Source organism: Myxocyprinus asiaticus, chromosome 28 (genome assembly GCF_019703515.2).
Source record: "Myxocyprinus asiaticus isolate MX2 ecotype Aquarium Trade chromosome 28, UBuf_Myxa_2, whole genome shotgun sequence".
NCBI lineage: Eukaryota > Metazoa > Chordata > Actinopteri > Cypriniformes > Catostomidae > Myxocyprinus > Myxocyprinus asiaticus.
Window position 1 is genome coordinate 3,917,622 of NC_059371.1, and position 24,789 is coordinate 3,942,410.

At 40.1% G+C, this 24,789-nt stretch overlaps 2 protein-coding genes and 1 long non-coding RNA gene across 4 annotated transcripts in view; 1 reads left to right on the forward strand and 2 right to left on the reverse strand.

The window, feature by feature from the left end:
* plcg1 (phospholipase C, gamma 1) overlaps positions 1-11,333 on the forward strand; it is a 63,950-nt gene extending 52,617 nt beyond the window's left edge. For both annotated transcript variants that reach the window (XM_051659746.1, XM_051659747.1), the window contains exon 33: positions 8,809-11,333. In XM_051659746.1, coding sequence (XP_051515706.1) covers positions 8,809-8,848 — 40 coding nt within the window. In that variant the 3' untranslated portion in view covers positions 8,849-11,333. The remainder of the gene's footprint in view (positions 1-8,808) is intronic.
* LOC127418969 (uncharacterized) overlaps positions 1-24,789 on the reverse strand; it is a 983,530-nt gene that overhangs the window by 561,036 nt on the left and 397,705 nt on the right. The gene's annotated exons all lie outside the window — the stretch shown is intronic.
* LOC127418882 (zinc fingers and homeoboxes protein 3-like) lies at positions 9,660-24,454 on the reverse strand. The gene is made up of 3 exons (XM_051659762.1): positions 24,142-24,454; positions 12,404-15,799; positions 9,660-12,034 (listed from the first exon to the last, which is right to left on the reverse strand). The coding sequence occupies exons 2-3, from the start codon at positions 15,639-15,641 to the stop codon at positions 12,024-12,026; spliced, it is 3,249 nt and encodes a 1,082-aa protein (XP_051515722.1). The 5' UTR covers positions 15,642-15,799; positions 24,142-24,454; the 3' UTR covers positions 9,660-12,023.

Sequence of the window (24,789 nt, forward strand, 5' to 3'; positions counted from 1 at the left end):
ATTGCCCAAAATACAGAGTCTGGGGCAAAATGAAATTTGAGTGCCCAAAATGTCACAAATAAAACTCTGAACCTTCAACCAAAATTCTTGGATCTTAACACACCACCAAAAAACATGGGCTGTGTCTCCAACTTCTGATTGGCATTATCAGCAGGTGGGTGTGTCTTTAAGACCAAACCTATACAATCTAGAGGGGGTCCAATAGAATCTATGTAAAATCTTGAATTGCATAAGGTGCACCCTTGCATCTCTAGCTGCAGACTTGGAAGTTTTTTAGAATCCTAGCCCACACTCCCTCCTCCAATACCAAGTTTAAATCTTTCTCCCATAATCTCTTGATAGAATTTAAAGCTCCGTCCCCCAGACACTGAATTGGCAGGGAGTAGTACACTGATGCCTCATGACCATTTCCAAAAGCAGTAATCACCTCTCCCAGAGTATCTGCCACTTTAGGGGGGTGTAAATAACTCTCAGAAACAGTACAGAGCAGGTGGCACAGCTGTAAATACCTGAAGAACTGAGACCGGGGAATCCCAAAATGTTGAACCAAATTTTCAAAGGATCTCAACACTCCGCTCTCATATAGGTCACTGAGTGTAGTAACCCCCCTCACAATCCACTCTGACCAGCAGAAAGGAGACTTATTAACACATAATTTTGGGTTCTGCCATATGGTCGAGGCAACGTTTAAATAAATGTCCGAATTAAACACTCTGGACACTTTTGTCCATACCGAGTGCAAATGCGAGATAATGGGGTGTAACTTCTCCAATTAGTTTGATAGGCTTTACAATGGCGAAATAGGGGCAAGAACTTCCTGTTCAATACAAAACCAGGGAGGGGCTCTCTCAGGTGGAAGTAACCAATGAGCCAAATATCTGAGACCGAATGCATAATAATAAAACAGAATCTTGGGTAGGCCTAGCCCACCTTTGTCAATCAGCCTGTGCAATTTATTGAAATGTAATCTGGGACATTTACTATTCCAAATGAACAACTTCGCGATACTATCAAATTGCTTGAAATAAGAGAGGGGGACATCTACAGGGAGAGATTGTAGCAGGTAGTTACATTTTGGAATGCAATTCATTTTAATTACATTAACCTTCCCAATCATGGATAAATGTAATGAACCCCACCTGCCCACATCCCTCAAACCTTTTTATTAAGGGGCCAAAATTAACTCACACAAATTTGCTGTGAATAAAATGCCCAAATACTTAATGCCCTGTTTGGGCCACTGAAAGGCACCCTGTTGAAAAGCCGTTACCAGACAGTATGCTGTCATAGCCAACGCTTCGGATTTAGACCAATTGACTCTGTATCCTGAGAATTTAGAAAAGGAATTAATAATTCTGTGGTGGCAAGGCATAGATCTAATGGGGTCAGAGACGAATAATAAAATATTATCAGCATAAAGCAAAAGCTTATGCGCCATACCTCCCGCCATCACCCCTGGAAAATCCTCTTCCCTTCTTATCGCAGCTGCTGATGGTTCCAGGACAAGACAGAACAATAATGGGGAAAGAAGGCAACCCTGCCGGGTGCCCCAGTCCAGAGTAAAATAATCTGAAATTAATCCATTTGTTTGTACCGCCACTACCGGGTGTCTATAAAGTAACTTAATCCATCCAATAAAAGTATTCCCGAACCTGTATATTTCCAAAATTGTAAAAAGATAATCCCATTCTACCATACCAAATGCTTTTTCGACGTCAAGTGAGATGGCTGCAACCGGAGTCCGATCATTCGCCACTGACCTTGATATTGATGAAACACCTTATGTTATCAGAAGAGCCGCGGCCCCGAATAAACCCCACCTGATCTATATGTATAAGAGATGTCATAACTTAATCGGTTAGCCAGAATTTTTTACAATATTTTTACGTCTAGCTGGATCAGGGAAATTGGATGGTAATTCTTACACTCGCTTGGATCTTTGTCCTTTTTAAGAATCACACTGATCAGGGCTTGTGTCATGGTTGGCGGAAGCTTTCCATTCTTTAATGATTCCATATAAACTTCTAACAAAAGTGGAGCCAGTTCTGTTGCATAAGATCTAAAAGATTCAGCGGCAAAGCCATCTGGCCCTGGAGCCTTGCCTGTAGGCAAGGCCTTAATTACCTCGCCAAGCTCTTCCAAGGTTATCTCAGAATCAAGATAATTGTTTTGCTCATTCGTCAATTTAGGGAGTTCTAATGGTTCCACAAATTTCTAATGTCTTCATCAGTAGACGAAGACGTGGAACTATAGAGATCAAGATAGAATTCTTTAAAAGCATTATTAATATCAATGGCCAAGGTAAAAATTTCACTACCAGCAGATTTCACTGAGGGAATGGTAGAAAAAAACTCTCTCTGCTTTATATATCTAGCCAAAAGCTTCACTGCTTTGTCCCCCGACTCAAAATATGACTGTCTTGCCCTGAATATCCAAAACTCCACCTTCTGCGACAAAATAGTATTATATCTGTATTTCAATCGGGTCAATTCTCTGAGGCCATCAGACGACATTCGGCGCTTCAGCACTTTTAATATTCCCTTCCAACTCCGAGTTCTCGTGCGTTGGATTTTTTTGGTGAATGAGGCATACTGTATGATCTGACCCCTAAGAACTGCCTTCTTGCCACGTCCACCGAGGATACAGAGGACCAGATCGTCTCCATATAAACATTGATTTCAGCCTTTAACATTTGTTGGAATTCAGGATTTTGCAAAAGGGATACATTAAAGGGATACATTAAAGTGCCAACTATATGATTTCTTTTTCTCTGTATGTGGCAACATCTCTAAACTCACCAGGGCGTGATCTGAGACTAAAATGTTTCCAATTGAACAATCAACAACAGATGAAATGAGGGACTTTAGATATATAAAAAAATTTATTATTCTAGAATCAATCTTACGGACTGATTAATAAAATGTATAGTCCCTACCAGATGGGTTCAAAAGTCTCCAAATATCTGTAAGACCAAGATTTTTACACATCCTGTGAAGCTCTAACTCATCCACTATTGCTCTAGGGGGCTTACACACTTTTGCTTCACTATGATCAAGGACTGAGTCCATCAAAAGATTAAAGTCTCCTCCCAATATTATATCATGAGGGGTGCCAACGGCTTGCAACATCCCTTCAAGATCTATAAAAAAGCCTTGATCATCAGCATTAGGTGCGTAAATATTAGCCAAAATCAACTTTTGCCCCTGAATTTCTGCTAGAACAATAATGACTTCCTAATTTATCTTTAATCTGTTTGAGACATTTGAATTGTAGATGCTTACTTATCAGTGTAATGACTGCCCTGCTCTTACTTGAGCCAGCACTAAAGAAAACATGTCCACCCCATACCTTCCCAAATTTTTCAGCTTCCTGCGGGGAAAGATGCGTTTCTTGAAGAAACACTATATCATATTTATTACGTTTAAGAAAAGTAATAACCTTCTTTTTATGGGGTGCCCCAACCCATTCACATTACACGTGGAGAGAGACAATCCACTCATATTGACATTTTGACATTAGAAAAAATAGTTTGTGTCAAAAAATAAAATTAGAACGACCACATTTCAACATTAGTGCAACAATCAAACCCCAAACATCCCCCTGAACCAAACAAACAGAAAAAAGAAAAATGTGCGCATTAACCCCGTGCACAACAGAGCCAACAGGTGTCCACCCCTCTAAACTCAAACAGTCCATGTACGCTTATGAGTGCCTCCGCGACAACTTTGCCATCGGATTGCTCAAGTCTGGTGCTTCTATACAAATTTTGTGAGACAGAATTACGCAACATAAAATAATCTATAAAACAAACTCCAGCCAATAGGAGGCATACGCGCAAATAGCATGTAGATTCATCTTCATAACTGTCCCGAAGGTGTGTTATTCCACAAAACAAACTCCAGCCGCTAGGTGGAACCAGCTCAAAAAGAAACAAAAAGGCGCTCCGCTTTCTCGGAGTCAAGTAAATGTTCAGTGAGTCAGGCCCACTCGGCTGCAACATGAGAACCACAAATAACTTACTCGGTCATTGACTTTATGAAGGACAAATATTTTGCAGCCATCCTTAGTATTTATTCTCAATTTGGCCGGGAACATCAGTGCAAAAGCAACCTTCTGTTGATGTAAGAGTTTCTTGCATTCCTTGAATCGATCACGTTTCTCTCTTGTCGAATTCGCAAAGTCTGGGAACAAGAAAGTGCTGCCTTCCTTTACTCCTCGCCTTGCGTAACACAAGATCTTTATCGGATGATCTCAGAAATTTGGCCAGAATTGATCGGGGCCTGTCTTCCTCTGTGGATCTCTGATCCAGAACTCTGTGAGCTTGCTTGATTTTTCCAGCATATGGCCTGTTATGTCGAGCAGATTCGGGAAAAGCCCATTTAGGAATTTCACCATATCTCAGCCTTCTTCGTCCTCAGGAATTTCAACAATTCGGACGTTGTTTTGCCGGTTATGATTTTCCAAGTCTTCCAACTTTTCCCAGACTCGCTCCAAGTCTGCCTTGGTCGCTAGCGGGTTAGCAGCTAATTCCCTCTCTGATGTTTCTCAACATCCACCACTCTTGTACCAACTCAGTGAATTTAGTCTCCATGGCAGTGATCAATCGATGTATCACAGCAAGATCCTCCAAGTCAGCAACGACTTTCGTCAGCATTGCCGACACGTTCATCAATTGATGCCGAATCTCTTTCACTTCACCGTCCAAATTGACTCCCAGGCTTGCGGCCTGCTGCTCAGGGGCTTGAGCTTGAGCACGCAAGTGTCTTTTAATTTCCGCAGAGCCCGAGGATTTTGAATTCTTTGACATATTGTCTTCCTAGAACAGTTAAGAATCGGGTTGTATCGAATCTCACCAGTTTATGACACAAAAAGTATTAAAACTAGCAAAGTGCGCAGAGCTCGCCGTTCACACGTCCGAACCTCACATGACTCCCCGGTTGCAGAATTTAAGAACATTTGGTTATCTGTGATTTTACTTTCATAAATGAGAACGTCTTTTGTTTTGTGCTTCTGGCAAAAGCGATGATGGAAATGTTTTCTGGTGTGAGCTTATAACCATCAATGTGTACTCATTGCTTTTGGACAGAGAGAAATTGTGATCTTAAGTCTACATACATTTCATCGCTTAAACAACCTGTGGTTGGTCGCTTTACTTTTCAATCAGACAGTCTCTTCCTGTCTAAAGGGGCTTCCACATGATTCATGTCAGCATTGCCGAATACCTTGAACTCTGTGGAGAGAAGCGTCAGCTTCAGCGTTACCCTCATGTCTCTAAGATGTTCTGGTGGGTATTGCTACACGGTTGCTAAGCTGTTCTGACTGGTTGCTTGGCGTTGCCAGCTTGTTCTGGTTGGTTACGGGGTGTTGCTAGCATGTTTAAGCTGGTTGATAGGGTGTTCTGACAAGTTGCTAGGCATTGCTAGCATGTTTTATCATGTAGCTATGAGTTTCTAACATGTTGTTAGGCATTGCTAGCATGAGGGGTGGGCAATATGACCAAAATCTTATATCACTAATTTTATATCACGATACCTTAAGAAAATCGAGAGTTCATGGCAAATTTGCTACTGAGAATTTTCACATGCAAATGAACTTTGTGGCAAACTTGCGGCAAATTGTCCACTGTGGCCAAAGGTTTGCAGGAGGCTTACCGCTACCGGCAAAGAGCAGCAAACTTCTGGCAAACGTTTGCGTGAATCAAATGCTCATTTGCATGTCAAAATAATGAGCGGCAAATTTGCGGCAAGTTTGCGACTAATTTAGATTTTTTTGTAAGGGCTAACGTTATATATCACAATATAGTTACATTTTAAAAAATAAAATAAAAATGTGTTTATATGTTAATCATATTGTAATGCCTATTTTTGAAAAATCTAGTCATTGTATGAAATACTTTATAAATGAAAACTGTTTTCTCTTTTATAATTTTCTCTTTATTCGGAACTTGACAGAGTAAAAAAAATAAATAAATAAAAAATTGGTGGTATTCAAAAAGTTGTAATCAACCTTACCATAATGCGATTATTAGAACGATTATTATTAGAATGATTATTTGACTATTCGGCGATTATTGCATCGATTAATCATTAGCTCTTAACCGATTATTCAACTTGTTCCCGACTTAAAAGGTTTTATTAAACATGCTTGCTAACAATAAAGAGGACAAAATCATCTTAAAAATACCTCTAAATGACATTCACCGAATAAAAGGGGGAAAAAAATACTTTTAAGTTTAATTCAGTAAAAAATTCACATCAAGTGTTTTATATTGTTTTCCATTTAAAAGTGTCTAAAAATCCTTAAAACAAGATACATTTACTTGAAAAGCAACATAAGATATTTAGACTTCCTTTTAAGAGAATGTATCTTAAATATAAGTGTATTTTGTATATAAGTGTATTTTTACACTTGTGCAGTAAAGACAAAATATACTTATACTCAAGATCTATTTTCTAAAAGCAAGTCTAAATATCTTATATGCTGCTTCTCAGGTGAATGCATCTTTTTAAAGGATTTTTAGATATTTTTAAATATTTGTATTTTTAATATTATATTCAACATTCTCAGATAAAACAAAAGTTGTAAAATGGTTTTAGATATTTTTTGAAACATGCCAAAAAAACAAACAAATCAGAAACGACCAAGTTGTTGCAGTGTATAATGGGGTGAAGACTACCCTCTCTCACCTTTCTGTTCTCTTCAATCCATCTTTAACTCACAAAAAAAAAAAAACCTCTCTCTTATTAATAAAGTTGCGTATTGCCAATTGACTTAACGTAACATAGTACAGCACAGTAACGCATATATTATGATTCATTAAGTCGCGAGGCATCACGTTATAATCTAGCTACATTAAGCACGAGCGCTCGAGGGATGAGCGTCCCCGCGACAGAGTGTGCATCAGCCGAGTACTGTTTCAATCTCTTCACCCTTAGATCGGGACACTTCGTGCAACTCGTAGTAGAGGCGCTGACCGCACAGAGAAATGACCGTTTTGGAGTTTGTAGTTATTTACATGACCTGCTTCCATATTATTTGAACTTTAATAAAGGATGATGCATTAAAGATATAATGGTGAGGTGTTTCCTTTAAAGACGCTCGACACGCAAGTTTTTCTCCAGCTCCACTTATTCCACAACGAGAGTGCTTCTGTATTTACTTATTTTGTATTTTTGCATTATAATGACCTCATACTTTGCGATCTACATCACCTGAAGCTGTTTGGAAAGTTTAGAGTGCATCTGTGATCTGTGTAATTCTTCCTCTCCTCAGTCAGGCGTGAACTGCAGTGCTGTTCTCACGCGTCATCATTAGAGTTTCATATGATCTCATATTACGATAAATCGGATCAAACGACTATTCGACAATGGAAATTTATGTCGACAATAATTTGTCAACGTTGTTGACTAATTTCAGCCTTAATGTTGTTGACTGGTATTATTAAAAAACTTTCCACAAGAAACTAAACATCTTCTGAAAGCAATGCAACAACGGAAATAATCCATACGTACATACGATATTTTAATATCTGAAAGCAAAGCTGGTTTGTTTTCTAACGTAATATCATTAGAACTGAATTTTATTAAGGGTGATGAAGTGTAGTTTAAAAAAATCTGCATGACAGATGACACTTTGTTGGCGCATGACACATTGTTTTAGCTGTTTTCCTTGTCAGTGTTTGGTTAGAATGTCAGTCTCTCTTGCCATTTGAGTTGTATGACTTCCTCCATAGCGTTCAAAGCTTAGTAGAATTCAGATGGTTCACGCAATTTTTTTGCCACGATAGAGAGAAACCAGGTTGATTAGTGTGAGTGATCACACACTCTGCGTTCCCCTGTCTGTGGAGCACAATCTGGAAGCCTGCTGGACTCACAAGTACTTTCATGCTTCAGAGACAGCGTGCAACAATCACGTGAAACACAGCTGTGTGTGAGATGAGAAGCATATTTATATCGTAGGAGAAGAATGCCATTGAATTTGCTCAGTCTCATGTGAAGCCGCTCCGCCTTCCCTTTCCATTTCTACGACAGAATGTGTACCACGTACGTTACGTGAATAGAATGAGGTGCACGTTTCTAGCCATGTGGTGCGATTTTGTGAAACCATGATACGGACGATAATTCTAAATGTATACCTGTTTCCAAATTTCTACCAGCTTATCGTGTCTGTGGGTATATCACCCACCCCTAGCTAGCATGATTCAGCATATAGCTAAGAGTTGCTAGCATGTGGCTAGGCATTGCTAGCATGTTTTAATATGTAGCTAGCACGTTTTAGCATGTAGATAGGTGTTGCTAACATGTTTTAGCATGTAACTATGAGTTGGTAACATGTTGTTAGGTGTTGCTAATATGTTACCAGGCATTTCTAACATGTTTTAACATTTAGCTAAGTGTTGCTAGCATGTTTTAACATGTAGCTAGGTGGTGCTAGCATGTGGCTAGGCATTGTTAGCATGTTTTTGCTTGTAGCTAGGTGTTTTTAGCATGTAGTTAGACATTGCTAGCATGGTTTTGCATGTTTTCAATGTTTACTGTGCACACCTCCTGCTTTCTTGCCTGCCCCGCTTTTTATCGCGCTGTGACGCTTTCTGCAATGCATGTCATGTGGAGGGCAAAGAGGAGCTTGATGCTGGCATTGAACAGAGCGGTGATCCCCAGATGTGAGTCATGTGGAAGGAACTTTAGTGGTTAGTTCTTGGCCAGAACAAACTGTTGAGTGGACCAGACTTTATGCCATTAGTCCACTACCTATGACGATGGTGGAAATGATGGTTATATTTTAATTAGCTGTTTCTTTTCTCTTTAGGATACGCAGGGCGCGTGTCAGCGCCGACAACCGCGCATAAACCCACCAGCTGAGCGTACGACAGATGGACAGAGCCAGACGCGAGTCTAGCGATAAGGTTCCTCTAGGGCTGATGATGTCAAGGACTGCCGTGAAACCCGTTTCTATGGAAATATCATAGGCAGTGTTCATGAGCAGAAATCCCTCTTTTTTTTTTTTTTTCATGACTCTCTAGTGCTCTGAGCTGTGCGAGTGGCTGAGGGCCTCATGGAGTGTCTGCGCGGTGATGGAGCCTTCGCTCACGGACAAAAATGAACAAATATCTGCTTAGCTACAATCTTTTAGATAGACCAGGGTGTTCTGATGCAGCACAAAATGCAAGGACGGCAGTTTGGTAGATGACAAAAGGCCAGTGTTTCAAAATTGAGTGGGAGCTGTATCATTCACTACTTTTGAAACCGATTCCAGGTTAACATTTATGGAGTAATAATACTTTCTTTATGCTGTCTCTATGGCTTGTATATGAATCTATAAATGTGCGTTCCCCATTTTGCTGTCAAAGGGCCTCTAACTCCAGATTTTTTACTTAATTTCAAAGTTATTATTTTCATTATTTAAACATCTGTTTTAAACTTTCATAATGTTAATGTTTTTTTTTATACGAGTATGTTTCTAACATGAGGGCTTGGCCTTTATAATTGCGTTTCTCAAATTCTTGCTCTTTCTCCTTCCCTCTGTCAGGGCTGATGGACTAAAGTGTTTGACCTATCCCAAAATGCTTGTTCTTATATTTTTAAACAGGCAGGTGGTGAAAGATTGAAGAGCCTCAAATAATGATTCTTCAGTGCAATGTTCGTTAACTCTAGAACAGCTTTTTCTTTTTTTATATAAAGTCTTTACTGATGTTATCAAGTGACCAGAGAACAATATCTCTCTCCTTGTTTTAGGTTTTACCAGTCTGTTTGAGCGGACTTAAGTTCACAAACAGCTCAAGTTGAGTTCGTAAGCCTGTAATGGGCTACAGGAGTGTTGGAAGCAAATTATTGTGCATTTAGTTCACAGATCGGAACTTGGACCATCTAATTTCAGAATGTTTTATGCTTTACAAAACTATTTCTGTGATTTTATCATTATGATGCCTCCATGTTTTAGCACTCAAAATATATGGTTCCTGACACTGTTTTAATACATCTTATCAGCTCAAATAAGTTTTATGTATTATTTAGTACCATTAGTAGTTCGTTATCTGCCGAGTCTGTTGAAAGAAAGCCGAAGGTAAGCATTCCAGGTGACTAATATGAGAAATTGGGACCAAATATGTTTGTCTCAGTATATTGGATCAGCAGAACACCTTGAGCATTAAACTTTCTGGGAAGAGAACTTTGGGATTTGTTGATAAATTGGTCAAAATTGGCCAACTTTTGTGTTATTGTAGAGTACAAGGGCATTTTTGCTAAATCTGCAAATCTTTCTTTAGATATATTTATCTTGTGCCAAGCAGTCATTATAAATTTGTATTATGCCATATTGTTTGTCTGATACAGGTTATGTTAGTAACAGATAAACAGGCTAAGACTGCAACACTTTAGTATTTACAGTTGATGTACAGTTACTAAGGCCATATTTATTGTAGGAGCTCAGCAGTTCCATGCCGTTCTCATGTTTAGCCAGTAGAGGCTAAGATATGTCACTGAACTGCACACATCCACATGCTGCATAGCTCTGAGAATAATCGTTTAGTCGTACAGCCATAGATAGAAGCCATTATGATGGTTTTCCTGTCTCTCCATTTGACCTTGGAGTCCAGGTGTGTTTTTACAATACAATGCTTTGCAGACCTTAAGAAATATTTTCTTTTTTGCATTTTAGCTGCTAGGTGACGCAACTGTTATTGCAGTATTCGATTCAGTGCATGACTGCTTTTGGTCTGAAAGCATATGATCTAGAAGTTGAATCCCAAAGCAATTTTGTGTATATTTACCTGATAGGGCATATGCAAAATGCTGGGGGCATTTTAACTTGGAATGATGTTTAATTCAAGCGATTGATTTCATCTCGTTGGATGCATGCATGAATAAATTCCTCTCAAAGTTTTATGTATATCAAATTTGCATAATGTTCTCTAGACATACAGGGACCATAATGACTTCCTGAGCTTTTAAAAGAGGTAAAAGACAAGGCCAAACTCATTTTGAAGGAATTTCACTCCATTCCTCCTGCATTCATTGCTTATTGCCTTCAGCATTAAATCCCTTTCCCTATACGGACATAGCCCTTCTCATTCTGTAAATCATTTTTTTGCATCAACTTTCATGTGCCTTGGTGTATATGTATACATATATACATCAATGAAAGATCCCCCTGCTGGACATGTATGCCTTTTCTATGCTTTCATGCATCAACATGTCAAAAATGTTCTTATTTACAAACCAAGCCTTTTCTGTAATGTGCCTATGCTATATTGGAGGAAGTAAACATTTTTAATTTTGCTTTTCATATGAAACATAATCAAGCCTGAGAATAAATAAAGTACTTATTCAAAAACAGAGTTGACTGTTCTTTTCAAACCTAAAAATACATGACCAATTGTGTTTTTTTTTTTTTTGTTTCTTTTTACATTAAATGTATTTATTCTGCAAATAATATTTGTAAAAAATCATAGCCTACACATTCACACAGGTGAAACAGTTTTGACACTGATAGTCATGATTTTAGTTATTTTGCTCTCAATGACATTTCAGACAAAACGGCGTGCCGTGGTATTGATGCTTCACATACAGCATACTGCTAAACCCCTCTGAGGTGCAATATTGTCAGTCATATTTAAGAATTACAAAAGAGCTCAATGAGAGTTGTGCAGTTTGCATTTCGTACCACTTTAAGTCCCTTAAAATAGTAACTTTTCCACATTTACAGCAAGGAAATAATCATCTAAGAAGACTTCTATGTGGATATTCATTCAGGTGTCTCATTTCGAGGCCAAAATCTATTTTCCCCTCTGTTCTGTCCAAATAAAAAAAGTGGGTGGTTATCTAGACACAAGATAATCTACCCCATGCCTCCAACAGTTGAAAAAGAAAAAAGAAAATTAATTTGTGGAGAGATCATAATCTTATCTGACATCAACCCCCCCCCCCGAACCCAAAAGTATCATCCCAATAAAGGTCTTCTGTGCAATAATCCCATGGGGTGACATCTCTGTGCTCTTGGACACATTGATGTTTCCACATTCCTCTTCAGTCCGACTCTGTAGAAGGAACAGACAAGTGCTGAAAACACAACATACTTTCTCCTTAATGTTTATGAAACATTTTCAAATGTTTTGAAAAAAAATTAAAATGCTGCATTTTAAATTGCAAAATGCAATTACATTTTTTAGGTCAGAAACTGAAATCTGATTAGAAGAATTTAAAATGTAATGTGTTCCACTACATTGATGGTAAATGTTGATTACAGTAGCTAATTGTTTATTAATCAGATTACACCCAACACTGCATAAGGCAATAAAAATAAAATAAATAATATGTCCTGTATGCTGGACGTTTGGAATACTGATCCCTTTTTACTACCTAATCAGTTCTCCCATCCCCAACAGAGCTTAATTTGGATTACTCACCATTAGTGGATGCTTCAACTGTCAACTTTGTGGTTTGATCCTTGCTTACAGATTGCTCAACATTTGCATCTGGGTCTGGATGCTGTAATGTTAGAGCAGCTTCGGTTGGGGTTGCTGCAGTAGATGATTCAGCCATGATGCTTTTTATGTTCTCAGACTTTTTATCCTCCAATAAAAGTGCCGTTTTATTTGCGAACCACCGCCGGATTGATTCCTCACCTAACCCACTTGACTTGGCAATCTCCTCCAATTTACTCTCATCTAGTTTACCATGGGCATCCAGGTGCTCTTTCAGCACACTAATGTTAGCTTTCTGGAAGTCTTCTTCATCGACCATAGTCTGGTAACTCTCGAGCCACTTGAGCTGACCATTCTTCAGGACATAGCGGCAATCTCCAAACCAACGTACCACCTCTGGTCGCAATAGGCCAGTTTTAGCTATCAGTTCATTGTACTGGGGACTGCTGGGCCAGTGGGTGCGTGCAAAGACTTGCTTAAGTTGGTGGAGCTGTTCGGGTGTTTTCTTGCCTCGGTATGGGGAATTCTGAGCAATAGTTGTCGGAGAGATGGATTGCACCACTTTATTAGCCTCGATCTGGGGCAGTTGACCTTCCTCTGGCTCAACTTTTCCATTAGCTTCAGTAACTTTCAGCATTTTGAGATTGATCTTGATAGGGTTAACTTTTGGCTCAGAACCAGTCTCATCCTTCTGTTTTTCCTCTTGGCCTTGTTGTGTCTCAAAGGAGAGATCTTTAGCTTCAAGTATCTCCTGATTGCTCATTTTCTCTTTTTCTTCTACCTCTTCCTCATTATCTTCTTGCTTTTCCACCCTCTCGGCTTCCTCTTTCTTCTTCTCTGCTGCCACCCTCCTCCGCCGCTCAGCAAACCAGCCATGGATCTCACGACGAGTCATCTTTGTTTCGGTCCTCAACCGGTCAACTTCTTCACTTGGTGGATCTGGGTCCTGTGCAAAGCTGGCCTCTAAAGCGCGGACCTGGTGAGGCTCCCGTTCTTTGTACCGTATAGCAGTAAAATCTGGTGATGGTGGTCGTGGATGACGTCGTGTAGGGGTTGGTGGGGATGATGTCTGCGTGGGGCTGAGAGATGACAGCTGGGGAGTTTTGGGCCTCTCTGGGGGTGTACTGTTCTCTGACAGGTCTACAGCAGCAACTGTATCAAGTTGGGAAACACTACCACTAGCTCCTCCAGTTGGACCGCCAGCACTTGATTTTGAACCCTTCAGATTCCGGAAGTGGTAGCGCCGGTCACTGAACCATTTCCGTACCTCACGCACAGACAGACCGGTTAGGCTGATAAGCCGGTCTACTTCCTCTTGACTGGGAAACTGGCTAAGAAGAAAGCTCTCCTTTAAGGCTGCCAGCTGTACCTGGGACTTTTTGGCTTTGCTAAAGCTGGGGTCCAGGATGTTAGTGGTGGAGAAAATGCGAGAGTTCATGGAGATCAGAGATGGGGAGTCTGATTTATTTGGTGTTGTGCTATCTGTGGTAGGTGTAGATATAAATGAGGTGGCTGCGGTGGCACTGTCAGTTGGACTGGCACCACTGTTGCTCAAACTCTTGGTGTCATTATTGTTGCCTTTACCTTCACTAGTACTTTTCAAAATATTACCATTGCTTTTAACACAAGTGTCATTAGTACCATTTGTTTTGACCTTAATATTGCTGTTGCCATTTGACTTGGCAGTGCTACTGCCACCAATACTGATTACACAATCCTGGCTACTTAAGCTGCTAATACTTCTAATACTGCTTGAACTGCTGCTAGTACTAGCATTGCTGCTACTGCTGCAATTTCCACTACTGCTGCTACCAACAGTCCCTAAAACCATGCTGATTCCTTTTTCGGCCACCAAGGCTGCAGCGGGTCTTGCCTGCATCATAGGCTTTGCAGCAGCCTGAGGCTTGGGTGTTACAGCGAGTGCGACAGGAGCACTGCTGACCTGAATTCCATTAGCCATCATAGGCTGGGTTACAATCACTCCTCCTTGCCCAACCAGGCTACCTTGTAAGATGTGAGAGATCCCAGTTGTGCCCAGAACTGTGATAGTCGGCTGAGATGTGGTTTGTTGGGTCTGTCGATGCTGCTGCCCAGTAGAAGGTGCCACCTGTATGATTGTATTGAACATCTTTCTGCGGGCATCCTCAATCTCCTCTGGAGACCAGCTGATTCCTTGTTTCAGCCTCTGTGCAGTAAACCAGATTTTTATCTGCTCCTCAGGGTACTTGGTAACTACTGTAAGGTAGCACAGCTCAGCCTTGGTTGGATAAGGGAACTTGCTAAAGGATGTCTTTAAGAAACTGCTATTGTCCATGGATGCATTGTAGGTAGGAATGCTGCTGAGAGGGATCATGACTTTTGGAAGATTCTTGGTACTTGACAATGAGGAGGTCACAGAGGAGGGCGAAGAGGAGACAGCGATTGGAGCAGATTGTTGATTGAGACTTCTGTTCTGCACAACAGATACAACTTGTGTAACAGCCGTCTTCAGCATGGGTAAAGCCCCGGAGCCATTAACAATCTGTATGGCTGACGGCAGGGTGACTTTGCCAGCTGATCCATTGTGTACAATAGTGGGCACATGGGTGACTGTAACAGTAGGAGAGTCCATTTTCTCCACTGATTTAGTAATAGAGGGTGGAGGATCATCCGTGGTGGCATGAGAAACTACAATCCTTTTGGGTTCTGATTTACCCTTCAGCATTTTCATGATTGGTGTCTTGCTGATGGAAATCTCTGTTTCTTTAGAGTTAGTATTTTCAGAAGGTCCAGTAGTAAGACTCTGCTCTACCAGAACTCTGTTCTCCTTCTTCTTGAGCTGAAGGTTGGTGGTTATTGTACTGGGATGGAAACGGGCATTGTGCAGTGCTAAGCCCTCAAACTTTGCAGCACTTACCCCACAATCCACACAAAGAAAACAGGGGTCAAAGAGGAAATCTGGGTGCCGACTGTAGACATGATCAAGGAAAAGGTTTAGGTCCTGGGACTCAAAGTTGCAAGGCCTACAAGTGTAAGTGCCAACCTCTTTTTGAGTATCACCTGCTTCTTGCCCAGAAGACTCACCCAAACTAGGACTACCTTTTCTACTTGACACCTCCCCGAAGGAGAAGTCAATGTCCTTGGTTGAAGGGCACAGTCTGTCCGGTTCAAGGTCATCCTGCAGACGCATGGTCTTTACAGGAATCATGCATGGAATGGTGGACTTTCTCCTGCTAGCCATGGCTCTTTATAGCCAGTCTCTAGTGAGATACCCAAGTAATTATTGCGGTTATCCAATCTTATAGACCATCGATTGAAAACTTGAGGTGATGGACATGATCATCAGTTCATTATGAGTATTTTGTGTCCTCTATGTGCTTCAAAACTCAGAACATCAACCTGTAAAGAAATAAATAGTATTTAGAAGTAGAACCAAATAATTCTAGCTCAATAAAATGTGATATTTAAATAATAATAATAATTAAAAAAAACATTTACTAGCCTACATTCACATTTGTTTATTTCGCCAACACTTTTATCCAAAGCGATTTACAAATGAGGAATACAGCAAAAGCGATTTATCTTAAGGAGGCAATAATATGAGATTGCCTGGCTATTGTCCTATCTTAAATTGTCTTTGACATTTCGAGACTGACTTGCTAATAGATTTCATTAGACACATTTGATTTTTAGCCCAGCCAAACACAGAAACATTGTACCAATGGCATGAGTTTGGGAAGGGACTGTCTGTTAGACAGGTGTTTAGGGAAACTGTTGAGGGTGTGTTTGGGAAGGCTGTTTGGAAACAGTTATTATTTCTTGCAATTTTATTTGGAAGGTTGAATACTGTTGCCCAGAAACTGCACACCTCTGCTAAAATGACTGCTTGTTTTTGACCATCTTGTGTGAGTCTAGGCAACTTGAAAGCAACTACAAACCTGAATTTCCTATCATAACTAGTTTGGAGCTCAGCACAAAAAGAGCCCTTAATTGCTCACTAAAGGCTTCATTAGAAATGTTGGTCATTTCATGCATATTCTCTAATCCTGGACTGCAGCAACCAAACATAACTAGCAACAGGACAGTAGAGTTATAGTTTGGATGCAAGTCTGTTAACCCTGAAAAAAATGGGGATGATGAAAGTTCCACAACACAACAATGAGAACAAAAGTAGCCAATAGGACAGACCAAATGTAGAGCTAACTGTGCTAATGATTTATAATTGAGCTGAAGTGCTAGGCCTTAAACATACTCTACGCAAGTACATGAACACAAATGCTTCAAGCTACACAATCTTGTGCATGTTGAAGCATTCCAAAATGTGTCAGTCTGCAATTCAAGACACAATGCAAGTGCTCATTGCATTCTCAGTATTGCCACAAAGGGTGCTATAGCAGACATTTATGGTAACTTTTGTTTTATACAGTCAGTTCTCTCTTTCAGGTCAACTGACCCTTCGCTAAGTTCCGCCCCTCTTGGTTAAGGTCGCTCGCTCCGACAAGCTCTGCAGAACCCCCTATTGGAATGAATAGGAGATTGCCATGAATGACACGGGTTTTGGAAAAATATTCTCATAAACGTAATTAATAAAATTTTTACGTGGGCTGATATGAAGGGTGACGTAATGCATATTTATCCAACGTTTTTTGTAAAAGAAATTGTTAAATTATGCTGTAAAATAAAAAAATAAAAACTGTGGAGATTATTATAGTCACTTGAAAAGAGAAAACTTTATTTAATGGCGATTACACAACTAATAACATCAGTGTAAGTGAACAGAGCCATTTATAACACACTCATTTTGATGCTGTGAACTGTTTATTTACTAATTGCTTTTACTATGACTTGAATCAATACATAAATAAATTAACATTCAGTTTTTAGCTTGAATTTTCCTTGGAGCAAATGTAGGTGTCCTTGCAGATGTGTTCATTTGGGAATGAGGGCTGACACAGTTTAATCCATAACATGTTCTTCTCTAGAATTAAAGATTTAAAAAAATAAACTGCGTATATCCTCTCAAAAACTTGTCACTGCTATAAATTACCCCGTTTTTTAAATGTTTTGATAATTTTTTATAAAATCCCACTTAAAAGTACTCAAACACACATTACTTCCATAGGCTGTCATTGGAAAATAGTAAACGCGTGTCAGGGTAATGGCGGCAGGGCAACAGTTGCTAAGACAGATTAATTGGTTAGAAGCGCTTTTAAGGCGGGGCTTGGCAAAAGGGACAATTCCTGTCATGGCAGAGCAACAGTGTCTTTGCTAAGCAAGTTAAAAATCAACATATTTATAGTATGGTTGCCAACTGTTCCGTATTAGCCTGGATGTCCCATATTTTGGCCAAAATGAAGATGTTCCATGCGGATTGCCCCATTTGTTAGCGGATAGCGAAATGTCCCGTATTGAAGGCATTGTCTCCTGTACTAAAAAGGCAAAATGCTTGAAGAGGGACCCCTCAAAATTGTTCTGTCCTGACGTGCAAAAAGCAAGTGACATTTTATTGCCATTTTTATTGACTGCATAAATTAGTTAAGCACAGGCTCATGAGTGAGGGTTCACCTCTGTAAAAGGAACACACTTCTTGCCTTTCAGTTGGGTCTGCCCCACTGCCACTCTGCAAGAAGGGGCAAGGCCCTGACATCCATCACATGGGTTGGCCCCCGAGGACGCAAGACCACGGCAGTGAGGAGAAGACGAGTAGAGTGGGGGGCTGGGTGAGTAAGTTTGGCCCGAGGTGTGAGTGTGTGTGTGTAAATATTTGTTAGGAAGTTGGGGAGGGGCCGTTAACTGTCACAGGAAGCAGTGAGGTGTTTCACCCAGGATTTTTTTTTTTGCCTTGATACCAATCCCCCCCCCCCATCCCCACCCCCACCACACACACCCTTTTTCCACCCACATCCAACAATCACATAGCCGTTATTCCCCCATCTCCTCCTCCTCCTCCTCTCTGGCTCACTCCAAAGACTCTGGAATGTTCCGCCATGAGCTACTTAGCAAGTGGTCAACCTGGGAGCCAAGCTGCCATTTTGCATTGAGTGTCTCTTGAATAACCCACGAATACATGACCAAGTGCTGCTGCGTGCAACATCAAACTCAAACCCACTACTACAAAACCTATGGCTTGTTTGCCAATTTGTATACACTTCAATCACATATCTCCCCAAAACATTTTGTTAGCATTCGTTTATGGTTCGAAACCACCCCTGTAACAGATACTTAAAGGAATATTTTGGGTTAAATACAAGTTCATCTTTATCAACAGTAGCAGTGACATGCCAGCAAAAAAAATGTTTGACTCATACCTCAGTTTTTATTTACTCACTTGACAGAAACAAGTCATGTTTTCATCCAAGTTACAAATTTAATGTATGCGCAAAATCTGAATATCACCAAAACAGCAGCGTTTCTGTCACGTGTTTAAGATAACAAAATAGTCACATCTGGAAATACTGGCCCAAAATAGAAATAAAAAGAAGTTGAAGCCGCTGCACTCCTTTATTAATTGTAATAAATTACTTGTTTCAATCGCGTAGAAAAAATTCTGTTTGTTAGCTCACTAATATCGCAGACAGTTATGTTTAATTAATCGTGATAGGCGGAAATCGTGATCGTGATTAAAATACAATGAATTGTGCAGCCCTAGCCATAGGAGTATTTATTGCTGCAGATATGCGACCATACTCAGTCATTGAGAACACAGGGTTTAAGCATCTGCTTAACGTGCTTGAGCCCTGTTATAAAGCTCCTACAAAAATGCATTTCAGCAGTTCTGTTGTGCGGCTCTATATAAACAAGCATGCGCTGTAATTGTCCAGCAGGGGACATTGTCAATGCTAACAGATCCACCCTCTCCTCTGATAAAGTGGATATTCTGATTTTCCTTAAAAAATTTAATTATTGATAAGAACAAGCGGTGAGCTGAAAGGCAAAAGACAGAATTCTGCACTACTAATGTCTTAAGTTTGTTACAATTATTATAATTGCAATTTTTTTACTTTTATTTTATATTATTAATGTTTTTTTATACAGTGTGCATATAAGAGGCTCTTAGGCTTTGTATTGTAATTTCGTTGAAGTAATAGTGCAGTCATGAATAAATGAGCCATCACAATAAAAACTGTTGCCCATCAGCCACTGTGTTTTAAAAAGAAAGTCCCTGCTGTACTGAACCCATACCAAACTGTGACCCCAAAACCAAGGTACGTATTGAACCGTGAATTTTGTGTACTCTTGCAGCCCTATTTCCTACCAAATCGAAAATGTATCCACCTCAAGCGAGTTGTTTAATGCACATTTTGGAGATTTGATTTGCATTTTGGCGTCAACATCCTGCATTTTTTTAAGCAATATCCCAAAATTTACATACAAATACATAGATGGAACCCCAGCTACTTTTATCCAAAAGGGACTTAGTCCATTTTTGTCAGTCTGTGTGTTCACTGGGAATGGAACCCACGACATTGCCATTGGTAGCACCAACTGAGATACATAATCTACAACACAAAACATGTGTTCAGAGAAATACATTTACAAAGGAAGTCTAAGGGGTGACCATTGTAGGCACAGATGCTGTTAATAGAGCTCAACTTGAAACCAGGAAAATTCATTTAAATGTAACTTCTACTTGTTTGCATGAGAGCCGATCTTCTAAACCCTGATCTGTAGGTATTAGTATTATTGTTAACGTCTCTTTTTGTGTTCCACAGAAGAAAGCGAGTCATCTTCACAGTATTTTTAGCGAGTACTTCACAGTATTTTCATTTTTGGGTAAAATAATCCTTTAAGAAACCTTCAAGAGTTTGAGGCCTGGCAGTCAGACAGCCATCGTCCTGTGCATTAACAACAGACAGACAGAATATCTTTGTTTTTTTGGAGAACATGTAAATAAGCAATGTCACATGCCATATGCTTAAACAGACCGATTTCTAAAGCATGTGGCTGTTTTAGAGGCCGGGAACTCCAGCGTTACCCACTTTGCGTAGTTGGATCTGGGAACGTTAAACTGTTCTCCAACTGTACATGAAAGTAACTCTTCTTGATTGTTACGTTTATTCATTAGCTTTGGCGAAAACATGTACCCCACTGTAAGTCTGCCTGCCTTAACTCCCCCTCCCCCACTCCTTGTCTCTCTTGCTCAACAAGTTCAGCCCAGTCTGCAGGGAGACGGGTCATCAGCACCACTGGTGTGTTACTATCACCATGGCAACCCCCCCCCCCCCCACCCCACACACACACCCACACACAACACTCTCTCACACACACCAACGTCAAATCACACATTAACGCATTAATACACACACTGGTCAGCCCACAGACATCGTTGGGTTCCTGGCTCGCACTGGTTTGTTTTTTCCGGACGCTGCTGGGAATGGCGAGCACAGGCCCTGATCCTATTTCAGACTGTGTTTGATAGGTGTGGTGGTTCTCACCAGCACACTCATTGTCTATAGTACTGCACCCCCTTGTCATAGCCCCTCGGTCTGAGTGGCACCTCAAAGTATGTTGGTTGTCTCAGGCACAAACGTGTTTCTATTCGCAATTCGACTAATATGGTCACATTTTGCTCTAGACTGCCACAAAGTCTAACATGACGTAAATAAAGTAACATAAACTGGTTTGTCCGATTTGAGTGTGTTTCTCTTCACAATATGCTTTAAAAACAAGAGTGCTTTGCCAGAGAAAACAACAGTGACGTTGACCTTTTTTGGTACGTTTTGATTGCTCAATTTGGTTTTCAAATGTTGGTTTCCTCAGGTGAAAACACGCTTCTTTCTCGCAATTCATCTAGTATAATCATGTTTGGTTGTAGACTGCCATGCAAACATAACTAAAGCAACGTAAACTGGTTTGTCTTATTTTTTCTCTTCGCAATATGATTTAAAAAGAAGAGCTCTTTGTGAAAGAAAACAACACTATTTTAAGTTTTTGGTCGGCTACACTTTGATTGCTCAGTCTGTTTTTTACTAAAAATGTAACTACAATTGCGTACCACTTCATCATTACGGTGAGTTCAAAGGTGCCAGGGAACAATTGGCTTTTTAAATGCAGAGTGAGAGCACCTAAAGTTTTGATTCTAACAAGCGGAAATGCTTTTCGTAGACATAATTCAACAAATATGAATACATTTCTTCTAGACTGGCTCCCAAAGTCCAACGTAACGTAAAGTTAACTGGTTTTGGAAGAGTTTGTCTGATTTGTTATTAGTTTCTACCATCAATATGCTTTGAAAACAAAAGTTTTTTTTTCCAAAGAATAAAATAGTTTTTTTTGGTTTTCAAATGTTGGTTCTCTCAGGCACAAACCAATTTTTTACTGCAATTTGATTGATATGATCACGTTTTGTTCTAGACTAGTGCACAAAGTCTAATGTAACACAAATAGTGTAAACTGGTTTGTCTGATTTTTGTTTTTCCTCACAATTTAATTAACAAATATTATCACATAGGGGGCCTGGGTAGCTAAGCGAGTAAAGACGCTGACTACCACCCCTGGAGTCACAAGTTCGAATCTAGGGCGTGCTGAGTGACTCCAGTCAGGCTTCCTAAGCAAGCAATTTGCCCGGTTGCTAGGGTGGGTAGAGTAACGTTGGGTTAACCTCCTCATGGTCACTATAATGTGGTTCTCGCTCTCGGTGGGGCGTGTGGCGAGTTGTGCGTGGATGCCGCAGAGAGTTGCGTGAAGCCTCCACATGCGCTAGATCTCCATGGTAACATGCTCAACAAGCCAAGTAATAAGGACTACCCGGATTGAGGCGAGTCACTACGCCACCACGAGGACTTAGAACACATTGGGAATAGGGCATGTCAAATTGGGGAGAAAGGGGGAGAAACCCCCCCTCCCCCCAAAAAATATCAAAATTTTTTCTAGACAGGCACGCAAACTACGCATAAACAAACATAAACTGGTTTATCTGATTTGTTTCTCCTTACATATAATTTTTAAATAAAGGAGTGCTTTGCCCAAGAAAACAGTGGCGTAAAGTTTATGTTTTTGGTATGTTTTGATTGTTCAGTTTGGTTTTCACTGAAAATCTAACTACGATTGTGTACCACCACGTCATTCTCATGCGTTCAAAGGCGCCAGGGAACATTTGCCTTTTTAAATGCAGAGTGAGGGCATACATTCGACGTGACCAGCACCTAAGGTGTTAAGGTTCAGTTAAAAATGGAAGAGCGAGAGGGGGAAACATGGCGGCACACCACACACTCTGCTGTCCAACCTAAAATGGCTGACATCACAGTCAGTAACCAGCGAGGCAGTGCAATGCCAGCTCGTGCTGACCAGAGCCGCTAGAACACGCACAGCGCAGGGACCCTTGTCCTGATTTCAGACGACGACGCGCTCATGGCCAAGCTGAGGGAATGTTTCCAGGTTTTGTTTGGGAACTGATTTGCAATAATCCCACCTGAAAAGTAAAAATAAAGACAGACATACTAACAGACCCTCAAACTGGCTAAAAATACCCTGCTACAATTGTACTGGTTTGGTGCAATTTTACCACAGTGATTTTTGTATGTTGTTCCTTCTAACAGCAGAAAAATTATAAAAGTATCATTAGTATATAAAAACAAAACTTCATGCATGGAGAGTCTCGACATAATCGAACACTTTCAAATGACAGTCGTTCTGAACTAACAGAAATGTGTTCTGAATAATATGACTAGCTCTGAATGGTTATTCGTTTTAGACTGCAGACATTTTGAGATGTAAAAAGAGCTTTGTTAGTGACCATGGCCCTTGAGAGGAGAAGAGGCCCGTGAAGGTGGTAAATCCTTTACATCTACAGCGTTCCCTTCAATCAAACATCATGGCCCAAGTTCACCTCAGATAGCCTTGAGTTTCAGGAAAACTGACTTCATGGTTAGATGTAATAAGACTGAGGTTTTTTTCCTTTTTATTACAGTGTATTTATCATGCTGTAGTACTGACAGGAAACACTGGCATTGCACCATACTACATAACTCGATCTGAATCAAAATGTAAATGATCATTCAAAAATGTTACACTCCTAAACTGTAAAACAACTTGTGGTCCACCAATATGGGTATTTTAATACAGAAAGATACAGATATCAAGGTGGCAGATGGCCGTTATAATGCTAATTATAATAGTTGGCCTATAGTTAAACACTCATTTTAAACAACTATTTACTCAAAGGTATTTCAAAACAGACAAAGTCTGTAAATCTGAAACTGACACTGGGTGCAACGAGCATTTCTGTAAATCGGCCAATCGTGCACTTATCGGCCGATGCTGATAATCTCAAAATGTAAAATATATGCTATTACTTATATCCATCTGTCACTAAGTAAAATGCTTAAATGTATTCAATTCTTATCATATAGCAGTTTTTGTAATTACTGACAAATTGGGGGATATTAAAACAATAAATGTAACACTATATAAAATATGATGTTTAGTTTCACATGTTACTGATCTGAACAGATCTAGACATTCACATATGTTGTGCATTGCTGATCACACACGTGTGACATTTAACTTTACATGTAACATACAGTGATGACCATAAAACAATATTACATATTTTTAAAAACAACAACAACAAAAAAACATCCCTGCACCCCTCCCACTGTCGCCGTCGCCATCACACACACACACACACACACACACACACACACACACACTGCGCAGCAGTCAGTCACTTTAAATGTATTAGCGGTAATAATGCTACATTGTGACGTCGCTATATAACAATAAAAGTCAAACAAACTCACCCGCGCTCATGTGTCAAATCCCGCCAGAGACGCGCGGCTGTAGCGGCCACACACTTCTTAAATAAAACTCAAGTAGACCTGTGCAGTGCTGCCGAGGAGCGTATCACAAAGGCCCTCACTCTTGTTTATGTGTAGTCGATCTCTGTGTGCGAGAGACGGGGAAAGAAACTCACGCTGTACGTCACCAGCAGCGGTGTCACATGACTCAACGCGTCACTGGCGTACGAAGCGCTGATGATCAGCACATGCACTGATTAAGAGCAATTAATTACAAAATATAACAATACAATCATGCAAATAATACCAAAGGCAACAGCAGAGAGTGTCAATGAAATGAAATTTGCGCTCAAAACAAATTGAAAATCAAAAACTGAGTGAACTGTGATTTTATAATTCATAAATTCACAGTATGCCCACCTCTTCTACACCACTGCTACCAGGTCAAGTGAGTTCACATCTGTGCTGCGGAATAAGAGGTGTGACTGAACTTCTGATAATGGGGAAATAAATAAAGGATCTGTACAGTGATATTGGAGATTTAGAGAAAGTATTTGGAGAAACAGTGTTCAATTTTTGCTTCTTCTTTTTTCCGGTCAACTGTAATATGAGCCAAACTGACAAAAATTGTAATATAATATAATATAATAT